Genomic DNA, 20,913 nt, shown 5'->3' on the forward strand with positions numbered 1-20,913 from the left:
ACATGGAATGTGTGTGTGTGTGTGTGTGTGTGTGTGTGTGTGTGTGTGTGTGTGTGTGTGTGTGTATGTGTTCCAAGTGAATCTGCGGCCCCCTGGTGGCCAGCACATCAATTACGTGGCCCCCACCACCATCCAAGTTGCCCATCCCTGGTCTACAAGTATTCCAGGGAAATGTGCTGAGGGTATTTACAGCCTCTTCTACTGATTTCTGTGACCTCTGACCTCTCACCTTCAGACCTGAAAACAGCTGACTGCTTATACATTTGATGAGTTTATCGATTCCCTATGAAGCCTTTCATTTGAATGATCCCTTGGAGGTGCATCTTGTACAAACACTCCTGTGAGGTTAGCTAAATTCCCTCATCTGGAAGTCAATGGTTAGTTAAAATACGTCAGTAAATACACCCACTGATGTCATGTGACCGTGCTGTAGTTCCTTTATAGCCTAACGTTAGCTTTCAGAAATCATAAAGTGGTGTTAATGGGTGAGATTATCCTGATTAACTAAACGTGTAAGGATCAAACACATTAGTTTGACACAGATATTATTTTCTGGATTAATCCAAAATCACATGGAGGAATCCCATTGGACCAGAGAGATGATGCCTTCAGGGACCAACACAGAATGACTACATCCTGCACTTTAAATATCTACAAGAGGGTTTGTTTTAAAGGACATTTGAGAGGGGACGCATGTTGCAGGGTATAGAGCTCAATAAAGGTTAATAACATCTTTCTGATTGGCTTTCTAATACGGCCGTGTCTCTGTTAAACCCCTCCTGTGCTTCCTTATGATTTCTAGTTAGATCACACCACTATCTTCCCCTTCTGTATTCAGTGCTCTGGTTCCATCGTCTCCTCACCTGACCCTGAAGTCGAGGTGAATGTTCTGACACCACAGCGGCCTGAACACTTGTTCCCCCATTAACAGAAAACAAAGAAGCAGACATGCTTGATTTCTCTTTCTATTCGCGGCAGCATTTATCTTCACGCGCCACTGAATCTGCTAACTGAGTCGTACACTCTTTTTCATTTTCTTAAAACAAGTGGAAGTGAATCCCCTCTTCTTTAATGCAAATATGCAAATCAGAGGAGATTCTGTTTCTGCTTCAGCAGCCTGCAGCCGCTCTGCGTGAGGAACTCATTCACAGTCTGGATATTTTCCTCCAGAGGATAACAGACTGCAGATACTACAGAGGACAGTCCAGACTCACTGACTGAGAGGCCATATTGGGAGGTCACCACTAAAATGAACATACATGTGACACTCTTTGTGAAGACGATCTTAATACTCAAGATAGCATGGATTCAAACTGATGGATGCAGACACATTCTCTTATAGTGTCCAGTCCATTTATAACAATGACAGAAACACCTGTCTGTTTGACACCTTCATTTTTGAGAGATTAGTCAAATTGTGAAAGAAACATTTAATTCTGACAAAAAAATGTAAAATTCTGAGGGAACAGAAATTGGTAAAAGAAAGTTAGAATTTTGAGAAAAAGTTAAATTCATGAGAAAAAGGGAATTCATGAGAGAATTCGAAAAAACAGAAATTGTGAGAAAAAATGGATATTCTGAAGAAAGCAAAATTCTGAGAAAAAAGTCAAATTGTGAGGAAAAGTCAAATTAGATAAAAAATGAATAATAAAGTTAAAAATAAATAGAAACATTACAAATAATGAGAAAAAAACATAAATAATAAAAAAAAGAATAATAAAAAAAATACTTAAAGGGGACCTATCATGCAAAATGCACTTTGGCACGTCTTTTCTACATGAATATGTGTCCCCGGTGTTCCAGGGAACTCACCAAGTGTCAGAAAACACAACCCTCTCTATTTTCCTCCATACCCAAATCTCTAAAAAAGGGGCTGCAACGGATCTGATAAAAATTGATCCAGATTTGAACACTGTCCTGACGTCAGGACGGTGGCGCTACGGCTATTGGGCCAACTCTCCACCTATCAGGGGAATGAGAGGTTGCCGTGGCATGGTAACAGCATGTTAACAGCATGGTAACAGCATGGTAACAGCACGGTAACAGCATGGTAACAGCATGGTAACAGCACGGTAACAGCATGGTAACAGCATGGTAACAGCACGGTAACAGCACGGTAACAGCATGGTAACACGACGCTCGTAACTCGGCCCCCTCCTTTGGAGGGGGGCGTGGTCAGCTGCAGCGTATGCAAAGACAGGGTGGAGGAGAGCAAAATAGAGCGAAATGAGGCATGGCTAAAATGCATGATCTGTTTGGTATTTTGAAAAAGAAAACGTATATATAGGTATGGCCCTACAATATATTATTCAAATATAGCATGATAGGTCCACTTTAACTCTTTCTTCCTCGTCACTTCTCTCTCTTAAGGGACAGCTATTTAGCATTGCTTTCATTATGCATGTGAATGGACTCTTATAGGATTAAATGCATTCTGAAGCGCTGAATGAATCTGACGGGGAAACTCCTCTCGGCATACATCCTGAGCGGCTGAGGGAATATGGAGCAGCAGGAATTAGAGAGGATTAGTGCGGACAGGAAACAAGAGGAACCGGATCGATAGCGTGTGATTAGTCCAGAGAGGAGGTCTGTCTTTTGTTATGTGCGGTTTAACAAACCAAATCTGCCTTCTGGGACAATTAGGTTTGAGCAGGAAGCCGATAGAAGCTGCACAGAAGAGTACGGTCGAGGAAAAATGCACAAAAGAAAGTGATAAACGAGCGAGGACAGGAGAAACTAAACAGCTGTCACTTCAAACACATCTCCGGTGAAAGTAAAGATTGCTTTGAGCTTTAAAAACACATGGAAACGGCTCTCAGAAGATCAATTCTCCTGCAAAATCATCTTCCAAAAAAGCTATCTCTAAAGATTACACATGCAGCACAGTCGCTGAATCACTGCACTCTGCAGGCTTAGATTTTTGGGGTAAAATCGATCAATAAAAGCCCCAACAGCTGATCGATTTGGACTCAAGCTGCGGCTCTGAAGTGATTCAGACCTTAAAAATGCATTTATACTTAAATAGTCACACAATATGCATGAAACATACAGTTCTCTTTCTGTTGATTCTGTATATATATGTTATTATTTTTGTATTAAATGGACTGTACTTATATAGCGCTTTATCCAGTCTTTAAGACCCCTCAAAGCGCTTTACATACTACATGTCATTCACCCATTCACACCCATTCATACAGAGCAGTGTACCTTACTCTAGGAACTACCATTCACACAGAGCAGTGTACCTTACTCTAGGAACTACCATTCACACAGAGCAGTGTACCTTACTCTAGGAACTACCATTCACACAGAGCAGTGTACCTTACTCTAGGAACTAACATTCACACAGAGCAGTGCACCTTACTCTAGGAACTAACATTCACACAGAGCAGTGTACCTTACTCTAGGAACTAACATTCATACAGAGCAGTGTACCTTACTCTAGGAACTAACATTCACACAGAGCAGTGTACCTTACTCTAGGACCTAACATTCACACACACCGTTGGCCATCGGGAGCAACTCAGGGTTCAGTATTTCGCCCAAGGATACATCGACATGTTGGCTGCACAGGCAGGTATCAAACCCACAACCTTCTGGTTGAAAGACGACCGCACTCCCTCGCAGCCACAGTCGCCCTGTGTTATTATTTGTTATTTTATTTTTAACACATGTTTTATTTTATTATTTTATATACATTTTAATTTTTTTAATTTTAAGAGGTTAAGGATTTCTTGTCATTTAAAGTCAACTTAACATTTTTATTTACTATATGTTATTGTATTTATTTTTATTTCGAGCTTTGTTGGTCTAGCAAAACCCTTTTTACCGCTAACTATATTTCCCTCATTTCATAAAAGCCCTAATTATTGAAGAAAATAATAATAATAATCCTTTGGCTTTCATTAGCCCTGTCCACCGGGAGGGAGACATTTTGAATCAGTGTCAAAAGAGCAGATCATATATAAACCATAATTAGAAGTCAGACTGAAACACACACACACACACACACACACACACACACACACACACACACACCACACACACACACACACACACACACACACACACACACACACACACACACACACACACACACACACACACACACACACACACACACACACACACACACACACACACACACACACTGAGATAGAGAGAGGAATCAATCCTCAGAAGACCAACACACAGCGACTAAAACCCATCCTCAGGATTCACACTGAGTGTTCAGGACATGATGCTGCTTTAATAATGTGTTAGTGTTGCCGTGTGATCACACAGCACAGTGTGTGTTCTCCAGACACACACACACACACACAAAACATCCTTTATTTCCCCCTAATAACACTCTCACACACTGGCACACACACACTGTTCTTAATCACCTATCAAGTGAGCACTTCAGTCCCATTTAGCAGTTAAATAAAATCAAAAAAGGCTCGTTAAAGAGAAACCAGCTGCTGTTTTAACGCCGGTCAAATATGACTCTGACAGTGAAGCACTTCAGTGGGAAAACACTCTCTCATTTCAGAGCAAATAAGTGATAAAGAGAGCTTTATGAGGGATGTGAGGGTGGTTTGAGAGTCTCCATCTCATACTCACTATTTGGTATTATCGTGTTTTGAATATGAACAGTAGAGATGAACATATCCTCACGATTTCTAGGCTTTTTCTGCAGATAAACGATGGCTAACAGGTGCAACCGCCTATAACGTCCCCTAACATTTCCATTATAAGAAACTGCAGCTTCAGAAAGGATGCAGATATAAAAACACAAAGGTTCCACATGAAGAAACATATTCAGCAACTTGACAACACATGCAGCATTTAGAGAACATTCAGCAACTTGAGGAAACATGTGTTTACTAAAAGCTACAGAAACCAAACGCTGCAAGAGACCAGGGGACACTAAAGAGTGACGCACACAGCTGGGAGACCAGGGGACACTAAAGAGTGACGCACACAGCTGGGAGACCAGGGGACACTAACACGCACACAGCTGGGAGACCAGGGGACACTCAAGAGTGACGCACACAGCTGGGAGACCAGGGGACACTAAAGAGTGACGCACACAGCTGGGAGACCAGTGGACACTAAAGAGTGACGCACACAGCTGGGAGACCAGGGGACACTAAAGAGTGACGCACACAGCTGGGAGACCAGGGGACACTCAAGAGTGACGCACACAGCTGGGAGACCAGGGGACACTAAAGAGTGACGCACACAGCTGGGAGACCAGGGGACACTAAAGAGTGACGCACACAGCTGGGAGACCAGGGGACACTAAAGAGTGATGCACACAGCTGAGAGACCAGGGGACACTAAAGAGGGACGCACACAGCTGGGTGACCAGGGGACACTAAAGAGTGACGCACACAGCTGGAGACCAGGGGACACTAAAGAGTGACGCACACAGCTGGAGACCAGGGGACACTAAAGAGTGACGCACACAGCTGGGAGACCAGAGGACACTAAAGAGTGACGCACACAGCTGGGAGACCAGGGGACACTAAAGAGTGACGCACACAGCTGGAGACCAGGGGACACTAAAGAGTGACGCACACAGCTGGAGACCAGGAGACACTAAAGAGTGACACACACACAACTGGCAGACCAGGGGACACTAAAGAGTGACGCACACAGCTGGGAGACCAGGGGACACTAAAGAGTGACGCACACAGCTGGAAGACCAGGGGACACTAAAGAGTGACACACACAGCTGGGAGACCAGGGGACACTAAAGAGTGACGCACACAGCTGGGAGACCAGGGGACACTAAAGAGTGACGCACACAGCTGGGAGACCAGGAGACACTAAAGAGTGACGCACACAGCTGGCAGACCAGGGGACACTAAAGAGTGACGCACACAGCTGGGAGACCAGGGGACACTAAAGAGTGACACACACAGCTGGGAGACCAGGGGACACTAAAGAGTGACGCACACAGCTGGGAGACCAGGGGACACTAAAGAGTGACGCACACAGCTGGGAGACCAGGGGACACTAAAGAGTGACGCACACAGCTGGCAGACCAGGGGACACTAAAGAGTGACGCACACAGCTGGGAGACCAGGGGACACTAAAGAGTGACGCACACAGCTGGGAGACCAGGGGACACTAAAGAGTGACGCACACAGCTGGGAGACCAGGGGACACTCAAGAGTGACGCACACAGCTGGGAGACCAGGGGACACTAAAGAGTGACGCACACAGCTGGGAGACCAGGGGACACTAAAGAGTGACGCACACAGCTGGGAGACCAGGGGACACTAAAGAGTGACGCACACAGCTGGGAGACCAGGGGACACTCAAGAGTGACGCACACAGCTGGGAGACCAGGGGACACTAAAGAGTGACGCACACAGCTGGGAGACCAGGGGACACTAAAGAGTGACGCACACAGCTGGGAGACCAGGGGACACTAAAGAGTGACGCACACAGCTGGGAGACCAGGGGACACTCAAGAGTGACGCACACAGCTGGGAGACCAGGGGACACTCAAGAGTGACGCACACAGCTGGGACGGAGCGCTTGGTGTCAATACTTTTAGAGGCAGGCCCCAAAGCACTCAAGGAGCCTCTGTGACCTTCCCGAGATCCAGTTTTGGTCCAAACCCGAAGAGAGAAGCTTTTTCATGTCTTTCCTCAGAGTTATGACACCCTGTCAGATATAATGCTATCTGACATCCTGAGGGTGCGCTGCAATCGTTCACCTCCTGCAGACACTGAGTTGTGTTCTGAGGGATCCCTGCTGCTCTGGGTCTGATCACATGTTCACTTTCAGACTTTCATCACAACGCCTGCCGCTCGTTGGTATCGGAGCTGGAGGGCAGCCCCACATCACAGAGAGGAGTCTGTGCAAACAGTCTCAGCAGAGGGAAGAGACTAAACTCACTTCAAACACCCAAAAAACCTCTGGCTGTTAGCGCTTTGCAGTACATTCATTTCATTATCTTGCACATGAATGCACATTCATAAAAAATCCTCTGACCATGTTGCACATTCCTGCTCGTTTATCAGACTATTTTGCACAATTATCTGATTTCTTTGCACATTTCTTCACATTCCTTTCATTCATTTGCACATCAATGCACTTCTCTGCACACTCCTCTGTATGTGCTGCACATGCATCTGACCATTTTGCACATTTCTGCACGTTTATCTGACAATTGTGCACAATTATCTGATTTATTTTCATATTTCTGCACATTTTTCTCGCTATGTTGCACATTCCTTTTATTATCTTGCACATTAATGCACATTCAATATGACTAGTTTACAACATTCTGTGCATTAATCTGACCATTTTGCACATTCCTGCACGTTTATCTGATTTCTTTGCACATTTCTTTGACCGTTAAGCACACAAAGAACTTATAAATTCCAATCATCATGCCCACAATTGGATCAATGTCACAAATAGTCTAACTCACATTGCATGATAAATATATCAAACCAAAGTAGCAACATCCCAGACAGAAGTCAGACACGTTGTCAGGCCACTTGAGAAATCTGACATGTTTAAAGGTTGTTAACTGGAAGGCGTTCAGGTATCAATAATATCATGTTGGTTTCAGAAAGATTAAGAAGTGGTTTAACAACGGTGGGTTTCCAAAGCTCTCCTTGAAATGCAATGTGAGCACATTTAAAGAAACCTAGAACTACAGAAGTCCCTGAGCTGTCATTTAAAGACTTCCACGTCTCCCAGCCACTCAGAAACATGTTCCCTGTACTCTCAGTCGGGCCACGTGTCAACAACAACAACTAAATCTTAGGTCACAGAAGCCTGTGACCTAAGATTTTCAACGACATAATTACTCTGTAGCTATGTTAGTTTGACAATAAAGAACCTTGAACCTTGAACCTTGAACAACATCAACAACAGAGTAGTACACAACCTGTCGATGCTGAGTCTGGACAAGCTGAGTCATTGCTGCATTTATTATAATTTTGTTTCTGGAACATATTTTGGTTTAAAACTATCTTGTTTTTTTGTTGGTACCATGACAAACATTCTTTAGAGAGACTTTACTTGGACTTCTTATTGTTATATAAATACTTTTTTTATTTTATTTTATTTTTTATTGGACTGTGTTTGTATTCATTTTATTAGAATTTGTTATTATTCTAATTTTTTTTTTTTTACTGTAACTTCTTACGTTGAACAATTTTTTTACGTTTTTATTTAACTTTAGCTAACGGTTAACTAGCATATATTCCCAAGACCAACGCTACTTACTTTAAGGTTATCTAAACACACACACATTACACAAACTCTGTAAATGCACAGAAAAAATCAACACTTGGTGTGATTGTGTTTTGGAGAGGAATCCAAATCATTCAAATTACAAATATTATTTGTGCCTAGAACTACGGAAGTCCCTGAGCTGTCATTGAAAGACTTCCACATCTCCCAGCCACTCAGGAACATGTTCACCGTGCCCTGGTTTCCGTCTGAAAGGATCCTCTCGCTCTGGAGCACTTACCCTCCATCACTCTGAGGGGCTAAATGCCTGCATCCGTCTATATCCTTATATTGTAATTGCCACCATCCTGTATCGATTACGCTCACGAGTCCATTGGGTCTAATGTGATTTCATTACGATACAGTCCCAGTAAGCTACGGCAAACAAACGCAGAAGAGAGTGAAGTCAATGTCTCACGTTCTGCTGCAATATCAGGACATGGAAACGTTCCAGAGGCTAGAAAACAACATCATTGAAAATCATTCAGGCCTAATGCTTGTTGTCTCCATGTAGTTCATGTGCGGTTACAACGTCAGGTGGACTCAAGCTTCCAGAAGAGGATGTCAATAGATATGCAACAAGAGGAGTGCTGTGGATATAATGCACTGCTTCAGGTTGAAATCAATAGAGTTCTCTGCAGATATGGAATAAGAACAGGGCTGTTTGAACAAAATAAAATGCCTCAAACAACTTTCCCAACAAGGTATCTGACTATTTAGCACATTTCTGTGCATCTATCTGAACATTTTGCACGATTTAGCACTTTGAATCTGAATGTTTTCTAGTGATATGGAATAAAAACAGGGCTGTTTGTAGCCTCAAAAGGCAACTAAAGTCACGTCAATGTTATTTGTGCAGCCAGAAATCAAGAAGAGGCCTTCAAGGGCTTTAAAATGAGTATATCACATTTCTGAACATTTATCTGAACATTTTCCACGATGTTGCACGTCAAGTCCGATACCTTCCAGAGATATTGAATACAAATAGGGCTGTTGGTAGCCTTGAAAGACAAGACAAAGTCACGTCAATGTTATTTGTGCAGCCAAAAATCAAGACGTTGCCTCATAGGGCTATCAAATCTGTAAAGCAGACAACACGCTCATCATTCAGATAAAAGAAAACACCCAAAACAAACGCTCTAACAAGGTGTTTCAGAAAGTGTGTTTAGACGTGCAGAGTTTGAGCGCAGACTGAAACATTTCCACGTTTGCACATTTCTTCGACTGGTATGCACATCTGTCTGACCATTTTGCACACGTCTGGACATTTTTGCACATTCCCCTGAATATGTTGCACATGTATGCACATTCCTGGGACTGTTTTGCACTTTGAAATCAATAGCTTCGACTGCAAATATGGAATATAAAACAGGGTTGTTTGTATTCTTTAAAGACATGGCAATGTTGTGCAGCCAAAAATCACGACTTTGCTACAAAGGGCTTTCAAATCTGTTCACGCTCCGTCTTAGACCCTCAGTTCAGACAAGAGAAACGCCCAAATCAAACGCTCTAACAAGGTGTTTCAGAAAGTGTGTTTAGTCTCAGACATGCAGAGTTTGAGCGAAGACTCCAAAGGTAGAAAAAGCAGCATATTTTACCACCTGAGGAGCTTCTTTGCAGAGCGCTGGTCCCCCCGCTGGGATGCTTGCTCTTACACAGAATGTTAAAGTAACCTCGCTGCTGAAACCCAAACAAGAACCAGGCGTCCTGTAGAGTTCAAACAGCAGAAGAGCAGTGTGTGGCATCATCCATCGACAGGGGGGGGGGTGAGGCAACGCTCAGGTATCTGTGAAACAAACACGGCCAAAGTTTCCAGACAATCATCCAAAGTTATCGGGATGAGCATCATTGCTGTCGATGCTTTGGATAACTTGTAAGTGGCTGATTCATCTTGAAATTAAAGCACCTCTAAGACGACACAATCCCAGATAGTTGGACTAAAATACACCACATTTTACACATTTCTAAGACAATCTAGTTTCCACAAAAACAACAATTTCTTCACTTCAGACTCACGGTAGATTAAGCTGAAGCCATTCTTCACTAGAGCCATCCTCACAACAGTCAGAAGATCTCAATGTTTTCCAGGGCCACAAAACCAGTTTTCCCAATTAAAAAGTCTCCAAACAGACGTCCAATCAACTAGTGGTAACCATTCCTAACACGTCTGTATGGAGGAAACTATCTATTACAAAGAGTTTTTGATGGAAGATATAAAGTTTTCTAGCTGTTAAAAGTAAAATGTATCAAATGGTTCAGATTTCTAGGATCATCCAGCTTCCAATAAAACTGATTTTGTTTTCCTTTGACAACAAATCCCAACTCTCAGCAGCTGATCCTCCCTCAGCGTTTCCATTAACTCTTTAAAAGGACCCAGAAGCTCCAGCTCTGCGTCTGGACCCTCCGTCTCTCACTCACCGTATTCGATGTCGTAGAAGACGATGAACTTCTGCCAGCGCAGCTCCAGAAGTTCATCAACACGATTGTAAATGTTACAATGTCTACAAGCAACTAAGCTTCTGTGGAATTGCCTCAACAACAGTCAGTAGTAAGTCACTAAACAGGAAACCAATCAACAAGCCAATTAATCAAAGACTTGTTGATGGAAGATGACGTGTTTTAGCTGTTTAAGGTCAAATGGACCACATGTTGAAGATGTTTAAGATCCTCCAGCTTCCAATACAAGAGCCAAACTTCTTCTGTTTTCCTTCGACAACAACCCAGAAGAATATTTGTATATATCTGAGACCCATACTATATGCCTAAAAATAGCATAACAGGAGACCTTTAAAGGACCCAGAAGATCCAGATCGGCGTCTGGACCCTCCGTCGCTCACTCACCATATTCGATGTCGTAGAAGATGATGAACTTCTGCCAGCGCAGCTCCTCCACCAGCGTGAGCATCACGTCGTTGAGGCGGACGGGCGGCCGGGCGGACAGCGTGTACCTGTGCCCCCCCGGGCTGGGGTTGAAGGGGCAGGAGGTGCGCGGAGAGCCCTCGCTGCTCCTCTGGACGTACAGGTGAGGGATGTGCATGGCGTCCGTCAGAGACTGCAGAGCGCTGGCTGAGGCACATCCTGTCGAGGTGACCAACGCCAAGATGCCCTGGTTCATCAGCTCACAGGCTGCAGGGACAGGGAGGAGGACAGGGTTAAAGTGGCAGGGACATTATCTGTGAGGATCTTTAGGAACAACAGCAAACTGCAGAACTAGCAAATAGCATGTTGCGAGAGATCGGAGGAGGAAGTAGGACTGGGCGATGTGAACACAACAATATATCACACAATCTTAGATTAAACACTGTGATATTGATATGTTGACAACATTTGATTGTTCAACTAAACATTTACACAGTGAGATTGTTGATTAATAATCACCAGTCATGTGGTTTAGGTAATTAAATAGCAAAGACAGGTAATAGAACAGCAAGAACAGACTTTCAAAACTGCAGCTTGAATTGAAAGACTGACAATTTCACACTTTTTTTATTTAATAATAATATTTACAAATGATTACATTATTTATTTAGAATTCTTTATTTGCAAATTCTTAATTCCCATTACTGTGTCTATGTTTGCACCATGATACACCAAATTCAATTCCCTGTGTAAATCTAATACACAATATATATATTTTATTTTAAATACATGTCCAGTCATTTGTCAAATGTTCTTTTATTCCTTGTAATAAATTCAGTTTTTATTTTTTAAATAATAGTTTCTCCTGAAAATGGGTTTACAAATATTTCCATATGTGCAACTTTCTACCAACATAACTCCTCTTCAGCAGCTCCTTCCCCCTCTGCTCCAGATGCAGGCATTGCTGAGCCCCCCACAGATAACGGCACGGCAGCCGGCGCTCACGTTGAGTGATTTCCTGACCTCACATTATGGATATTAGGCAACACACTCATAAATCTGCAGAGCGTCTGACAGCAAACACTGGTTCTCCTGACCTGCTGCACTCAGGGAGCAGGAAGCCATCATTAAACATTTCCGCTGCGCAGGCTAAGCTAAAGGCTAACGGGTCTGTCACCTGTCATCATGAGGTGTAGGAAATAAAACAACAACAACAACAACAGAGTACTACACAACGATGCAAAGGCCTGCACACGGCTCAGACTGCACATTTGTGCATTTCTACTCATATGCAATGCCTTGTTTAGTTTTTTATGCGGATGCAACCCAAAACATTTACCAATTTGGGATCAATAAAGTACCTCTTATCTCATTTAATATCATCTTGTTTTTTGAATGACTTTTGGGGTTAAATCAATATATTTGAAGTTGGTTCCATGACAAAAAATCTTTAGAGCGACTTTACTTGAACTTCTTATTTTTTATATAAATAGTTTTTTATTTTATTAAATGTGTTATTGGACTATGTTTGTATTAATTAATTTAGAATTAATTTCTATTATATTTCTATTTTTATTTACTTCTTACGTTTAACAATTTGTATTCATCTTGAATTGCACCATCTTACCTCAACCTTCTAATGTTCATACAATGATATATATTTTTCATACTCTGCTCAATAAGAAATGGTTCTTATGCTAACGGTTAACCAGCATATATTCCCAAAACCAATGCTACTCTAAGGTTATCCAAACACACAGATATTACACAAACTCTATCAATGCACGGACACAATAAACACTTGTAACTTGGTGTGATTGTGTTTTGGACAGGAATCCAAACTATTCAAATTACAACAATTATTTAAAGTGGACCTATCATGCTATATTTGAAAAATATATTGTAGGGCCATACCTATACAGTATAAAACATGTCTGTGAAGTTTTAAAAAAAAAATACCAAACAGATCATGCATTTTGGCCATGCCTCATTTCACTCTATTTGCTCTTTTCCAGCTCTGTTTTTGCAAGGGCTGATTCTGCTTTTGTGGCAGACTACAGCGCCACTTACAGGCCTGGCATATGTACTACAGCGTCTCCAGCGCTTTCGAGCGGCAATGGCCGTGGCCCAACCCCCCATTCCCCTGATAGGTGGAGAGTTGCCCATATAGGCGGAGCACCCCTTTTCTGACGTCAGAAAAATTCAAATAATAATCAGCTCCGTTCCAGCCCCGTTTTTAGAGATTTGGCTATGGAGGAAAATAGAGAGGGTTGTGTTTTCTGACACTTGGTGAGTTCCCTGGAACACCGGGGACACATATTCATGTATAAAAGACGTACAAAAGTGCATTTTGCATGATAGGTCCCCTTTAAATTGATTTCTAGATGGCGTCTGCAGTGTATTGCTGTTACACGAACGATGAATTCTCCACCACATGTTTCCTTGACTCCCTAAAAGCCACTTTCCAGTCCCTCTGCTCTTAAATACACCCTACATAGTGCTTGCTAGAAAAAAACCTTTGTGGTTGGTCCTCCTCAATTTAGGGACCGAAATCCAATCATGTTTTTTCACTCTTCTGAGGAGCTCTGCCTTTGCTCCTCTCTTATCCACTTCTAGGAGATTGGAGCCATTTACAAGGTGCAGATCAAATCATCTTGCCTCACTTCTACGTTCCTGCTCTTCAACCCAATCTCGCTGCTTTTTCCCGGCTCCGGAGCTTCTTTACAAACATGTTTGCCTCTCCGCTGTTTCTGCCGTTCCCGATCAAAAAAAGCTACCCTACACTTGTTCCAGACTCCATGCTGTTCCCACCCTAAAATATTCCTCAGTTCCTCCTCTACATCTCCCCCAGTGAGCTCCACTTCCTGCTGAGGCCAGAACACTCACTTCCTGTCACAGCGACAGGATGGTTTCCAACATTTAAACTCCTCCGTGGAAGCAGAACTGGAGCTTTGTGTTTGCTCGGTGCTGAGGCTGCAGCTCCCTCTGAAGCCGGACATCAAACACCTGAGGATCCTCACAAACTGCACACCCCGCACTTTGAGTTCACCTGGGAGCATTAACGCTTCCCTTTAATGCACATATTTAATATTTGCTTTTCATGTTTTGAGTTTCAAAAGAGCTTTGACAAAATGTGAGTCTTTTGAATCGATGGAGTCAGAAGGAAATAGCGCACTTCAAAAACAATTTTTCCTGACAACACACTTTTACTGTCCTTTGTAAATTGAATCCAATGAACAAATAAATAAATGTAATGCCTTCTTTTTAACGGAACACTTTTTTGATCCATTTTCTATATTTTACTCTATGTTCTGCAAAGTCACATTTTTCAATAAAGTCTTAATTATCGCTGTTGGCTAGTAAATAAATTATTGGTTGTTTAAAACTCATAAAACTTTGTCGACAATATATAAGTTGATTTAATAAATATTTGATCAACTGAGTTTCTTAAACAAATTGGTCAACCGGCATGAAAAAGGGTTTAAAAAATGAAAAATGTACGAAAGAAGTTGATTAGGACATAAATGACTATTTAGACAAGTACACGATTAAGAGAGGGCTGATCTAGTCTTAATGTAACTAACAAACCGTTCAACCAACCATCCATCAACCAGCTAGCCAGCCAGCCATCCAACCATCAGTCAATTGATCAACAAACCAACATATCAATTTGCCATCCAACCAATCAACTAACTAACCAACTGACTTACTAACAATCAACCTACCAAAAACCACCCAGCCATCAAACCAACCAATTTACCAGCCAATCAATCGACCAAACAAACTACCTTCCTTCCAGAACATCCAAACAACAAATCATTCAACCAACTATCCAGCCAATATATCAACCAATCAACAAACCATCCAACCAAATGACCAAATGACTAACTGACTAAATAACAAAGCAACCAACCAACCAACCATCCAACCATCCAACCAACCATCCAACCAACCAACCAACAGACTTACTATCAAAGCAATTAACCAAACAACCAACCAACCAACTAAATGACTAACTGACTAAATAACCAACCAACCAAATTATTAACTGACTAAATAACAAACCAGCCAACCAAACGACCAACCAACTAACTTACTAACAAAGCAAATTACCAAACAACCATTGAACCAACCATCTAGCTTACCAAACGACCTACCAACCAAATGACTAACAAAGCAACTAGCCAACCAACCATCCAGCCAATATATCAACCAATCAACCTTCCACCAAACCAACCAACCAAACAACCTACAATCCAGCCATTCAACTAACTGAGAAACCAACCAACCAACCAGGCTGCCAACTAACTTACTGACTTACTAACTAACTTTTGTCTCTCATCCTCGTTTGAACTAAATCACAACACAAATACAAGGTACATGATCTGCTGTCATTATAAATGCCACGGTGACAGTTTCCCTCCTTGAGCTTGTTGTGATACCTTCCTAACATTTACAAATCCACATGGGACCCCCCCCCCCCCCCCCCCCCCGCTCTGGGACCCCCCCCCCCCCTCTCTCTAACAGCCTCTCAGCTCCGGTTAGACCCCAACAGGAAGACGTCTGTCTGGACTTTAAGGTCAGCGGAGGCTCCAGAGGGCAGCAGGCTGAGTTTCCACCCGGGGGATCTTCAGATTTCAGAGTCAGAGGAGCATGAAGTGAGACCAGGTAAACTTCCAGGAACAAAGTGAGGAGGAAAAAGGAGGGACAGCTGGGACGCCTGCAGCTTAGAGTGTGAAGATCCAAACCTGCTGAACCAAAGCTGAGAACAACCGGAGGACAAATGTACCAACATATTCTTTATTTAAAAGTACAGCATCATGTCAGGCTTCTACGGGAGTTTGGTGAAGCAATGATGGAAGCAACAACGACATTGAACTAGTCTTAAAGAGTCTCAGGTGAGGCGGATGTGGCCTCTGTGAAAGTGGAGCTAATGAACGCACACCGAAGCATTTCAAGTGCAATCTTGTAATAAATGAGTACATGTTTTTTGCTAAAAGCACAGCAGATACGATTTGCTCCTGGAATGAATTCAATAACAAAAGATCAGATGGAGGTCAGGTGTTCAGCAGCTGCAGGAGAAGTTTTGAAGTGTTTGAATTCAGCCTTAAGACGCTGCTCATCCACCTTGTATCACTCTTCAGAGGAGCATCTGGCTCTTTAGTTTTCCACTTTCAACAACAATTGTTACTTTCTCTTATAGATTTGTATCTATTATGAATGTACACAATTTGTGGTAATTGCTGTAATATTTTAACATTTCAACTCAGGAAGCCTCTTTACACACACACACACACACACACAGACACACACACACACACACACACACACACACACACACACACACACACACACACACACACACACACACACACACACACACACACACACACACACACACACACACACACACACACACACACACACACACACACACACACACACACACACACTGCTATCTTGCACTAAGTGACTGTTGTTTTGTATATATTGATTGTTGTGCTTTTATTTAGGTCTTAATGTGTGCATATGTTGATTGTGTATATATGGGTATATACATATTTTCATACATATCTTTATATATATTTGTATTTTGTATACACACACACACACACACACACACACACACACACACACACACACACAGCTCGTTTTTCACCGCTTGCCAATGGGGGCTTCAATTCTCTCATGCTTAATTAAACTATCTATCTCCATGGATCTGCAGCCCCATTACCCAGAACACCCTGCACCACCACCTCACGTGCCCTTACACACACACACACACGCACACACACGCACACACACATACACACACACACACACACACACACACACACACACTGCTCTACGATGTCTGTGTTAAAGGGTGGGATAAATGACCTGTGAGGCTAATAATGGTGCAGACCCAGACTTTATTACAGACCCCGTATTCAGCCTCTGGAAGAGTGTGTGTGTGTGTGTGTGTGTGTGTGTGTGTGTGTGTGTGTGTGTGTGTGTGTGTGTCCTCAAGCATTGTCTTACATCTTAATGTGTGCACACCTTTTTTTGTCTTGTATGAAAGGGAAAGACAGTGAAAGTTAAAGCTGCAAAATGAATACAAGTTTTAATGAAATCCCAAAAGAGAGGTGCGGGAATGAGTCCGCATTCTGAATCATGTCAGGGTGTTAGTACTCATTCCCACACCTCTCTAAAGGGTTATAACATCTACACAGAATAACATCAGATCTCCAGAATCATTTTTCTGAATAAAACTTGGTTGAATTTGAGCTGCTCTTTGAACTGCAGGAGAGCAACAGACTAAATGTTCTTCGCTCTTTAAAGAAAACGACTCTGACATTTCAATAGCAGCCTCCAGAGTGTGTGTGTGTGTGTGTGTGTGTGTGTGTGTGTGTGTGTGTGTGTGTGTGTGTGTGTGTGTGTGTGTGTGTGCTGTGTGTGTGTGTGTGTGTGTGTGTGTGTGTGTGTGTGTGTGTGTGTGTGTGTGTGTGTGTGTGTGTGTGTGTGTGGATGAGATACAGCTAATGGTTTTGTTTTGTTTGCAGCACATTAGGCTCCGTCCAGGCCTGAAACTCATTACTGATAAAAACTTCTCACATTTGTCTCTCTGCCTCCACCAACAGAAAACAGAAAACAGCTGATGTGTATAGCTGTGGTTCTGCCAGTGTTCATGGTATTATAATCAAATAGATTATTACAGATCATTTAGTCAAATAGTACGGACACGCTGGTGTACGTCGTGCCTTTGAAATGAGGAATCTATAAATATAAAGAGGCAGGCACGTCAGCTGGTTGCATATGTGGAGCTCAATCAATTACAACTTTATTTATATATCACTTTCATTCACAAACACATGAAACCAGTCTGCTCTGATTGTTAGCTGGTCGGCTCTGTTGTGATTGGTCAACCGCTTTGTCCCGCCCCTTAGCCTATCACGCACAATGTGTTGGAGCGCTAGCCAATAGGAGTATGACTGTTACCGAGTGATGATGTCACTATGTTCCTGAAGTAAACGAAGGAGTCTTATGGAGGCGTTTCAGTGGAGGGAACAAGGGGATTTTAGCCTCTGCAGACCATTTACATGCACTAACACCTATAGAACACACTACTGGAGAGGGAACACCACAGAGAAAAGAATAGGGCCTCTTTAAACTAACACTCCCTGATATATTGTCACTTTTTAAACTTGATAAAATGTTAGGAGCAATTGATTTTTGATCCGATTTGGGCAACATCCAAATGGAGAGATGTTTGTTTTGATGTATTACTATAAGTCCAATATTCTCTAACCTGTATCTCAGGATTTGTCTCCATCACCTCCTGTAAAAAAATATATATTTAGCTGCTAAACTCTCCACTTTATTCCATATAAAGCAACACGTCCTGTATCAGGCTCATACAGACTCTCTGGATTGATGACAGCTCATTAAAGTGATTGACAGATGACAGAGTAGAGGGCACGGCTAACAACAAAACACCTGTCTGTCTCTCTGCAGGTGAGAAATGACCGACTGCATCAAACTGCATCAAGATGAAGCAGCAGCTGCATTCAGGGCCTCCGGGAAATCACAACGCTTAACATGTGTCTGCTTATTTAACTGCACTGCAGGAGGCTGTGGTCACATAAACACCCGACAGTAAGATACACAGTCTTTGGCATCTCTTTGTAGTCTTTAGCATCTCACTGTAGTCTTTAGTAGCATCTCCCATAAACACCTGACACCTGACAGTAGGAGCTGTTAGCAGGAGAGTAACCGCTGACCTCTGCAGCATTAAGGGCATCTCCAGCCATTATGTTGCAGTAAATGTGCCTCCATGTGTGTCTTTATGAGTGTGTGTGCACCAGGCGGGGAGAGGGAGTGTGTCGGCACCGGGCGGGGAGAGGGAGAGTGTGTGCACCAGGCGGGGAGAGGGAGTGTGTGTGCACCAGGCGGGGAGAGGGAGTGTGTCGGCACCGGGTGGGGGAGAGGGAGTGTGTTAGGGCGAGAGGTAATGATGTATTAGTGAGAGCAGGATGGTCTCTGGGGGACATTCATCACAACGAGACAGCTGAGGGACGGAGCCATCAGTCAGACACAACACCAGGTCTGAGACAGGAAACCAGATAAGATAGACAGGTATACATGCAGACGTTTCACCACTTCCGGTCTGGAGGTCAATGGTTCTCTGAATGAGTTTTTGGTCGTTAGACTGAAATAAGGTCTGTGGTTAACACAAGCTGAAGAGATTGTATGTCAACGACATAAAATACGCCACTAACAAGTGTCTAAATGCCCAACATTAGCCACCTTTAGCTTAGCGGTGATGACGTGAAGTCATGTGACCGTGCTGTAGTTCCTTTATAGCACAACATTAGCCGCCTTTAGCTTAGCGGTGGTGACGTGAAGTCATGTGATCGTGCTGTAGTTCCTTTATAGCCCAACATTAGCCACTTTTAGCTTAGCGGTGGTGACGTGAAGTCATGTGACCGTGCTGTAGGTCCTTTATAGCCCAACATTAGCCTCCTTTAGCTTAGCGGTGTTTTATCCCACAGGCAATAAGACTAAACACCTGAGCTCTGCTAAATGCCTCCATAAACATTCACCTGTTTGTCATCTTGCAATCTACTTATTTATATAAATAGTTATCACCGCAATAAATCATATTTAATTTTTGTCTTAAAGGTGGGGTAGGTAATTTTGGAGAAACCGGCTCGAGTGCGCTAGAATTTGAAAATACACAGCCGGAGAAAATCTGCCACTTCCTCACAGAGCCCCTCCTCCAACACACACGAACGCGCACATGACCAATGAGGGCACGAGATAAGTTTGTGCACAGATGGAAGGCTGACAGGCAGGTAGGCCATCCAGTTATTTTAGCAGGGCCGGCTAAAATGATTGGTCGTGCTTTTTACAGTACTACAGCTTCCACAGATGATATTTCTTTATGGATTTGTTGTCAAAGCACTTCAGATATTCATTGCTATCAGGATGTTAAGAGCATTCCATGGAATATAACAAGTGTATCTCGAGCCGGTTTCTCAAACTTACCTACCCCACCTTTAATGTGCATTATTTAACATTCTGTTCTTGTTCATATCATATTCTATTGACATGTATATTGACTTATTGCACCATTTTTTCGTCTGTATTTTTGTATGTTATTAATTATATATGTTGCATTGTTGGAGGAGCTCCGGTCAGAAGAGTTTCATTGCCATTTCTACACTGAAGCTTACGAGCATATGATGAGAAAACCTTTGAATCTTCGAATCTTGAATCTCTTGGCTGATGAGAAATGAAGCTTTGACGTAAAATAACAATTAGAAACTTCAGTATTTGTGTATTTTCAGTCTTTACCAGCTCCTTTTCAGGTTCACAGAGGATAACCTGCACCGTGTTGGTCGTGCATCAGAGCGTGCAAACACAACCTGCACACAGTTAATCACACACACCTGACCCAGTTTACAAGAGGCCGGTAATGAGTGAGACCCGGATCATTCTGCAGCTCATCGGCTCATTAAAGAGACTGTCTGTCAAGTATTATAGATTACTGTGTCTAACAACGGGTCTCATGTTTGGGTTGGATCATCTGTAAGCACATCAATAATGCATTTTATTGATTGAGTGCTTTTCTAGAAACTCAAAAACACTTTACAGAGTAAAAAAATCATATTATTATAATTAAAACAACACTCTTAAAATATATAAAACACAACATTAATTACACATTAAAAGCAGTTCTAAAGAGGTGAGTTTTGATTGTGATTTGAACACCGGAACAAATGCCGAAGAGGACCAATAGAAGCGATCCCTGCTGACAGTTTCAAA

The 20,913-nt window shown here is 42.6% G+C and overlaps 1 protein-coding gene across 1 annotated transcript in view; it reads right to left on the bottom strand.

Moving 5' to 3' along the window:
• Positions 1-11,368, bottom strand: part of LOC117497652 (glutamate receptor ionotropic, delta-1-like) — a 224,509-nt gene extending 213,141 nt beyond the window's left edge. The window contains exon 1 of the mRNA XM_034149650.1: positions 11,089-11,368. Coding sequence (XP_034005541.1) covers positions 11,089-11,362 — 274 coding nt within the window. The 5' untranslated portion in view covers positions 11,363-11,368. The remainder of the gene's footprint in view (positions 1-11,088) is intronic.
• Positions 11,369-20,913: the final 9,545 nt, after the last annotated feature.

This window comes from Trematomus bernacchii, unplaced genomic scaffold (assembly GCF_902827165.1).
Source record: "Trematomus bernacchii unplaced genomic scaffold, fTreBer1.1, whole genome shotgun sequence".
Taxonomy (NCBI): domain Eukaryota; kingdom Metazoa; phylum Chordata; class Actinopteri; order Perciformes; family Nototheniidae; genus Trematomus; species Trematomus bernacchii.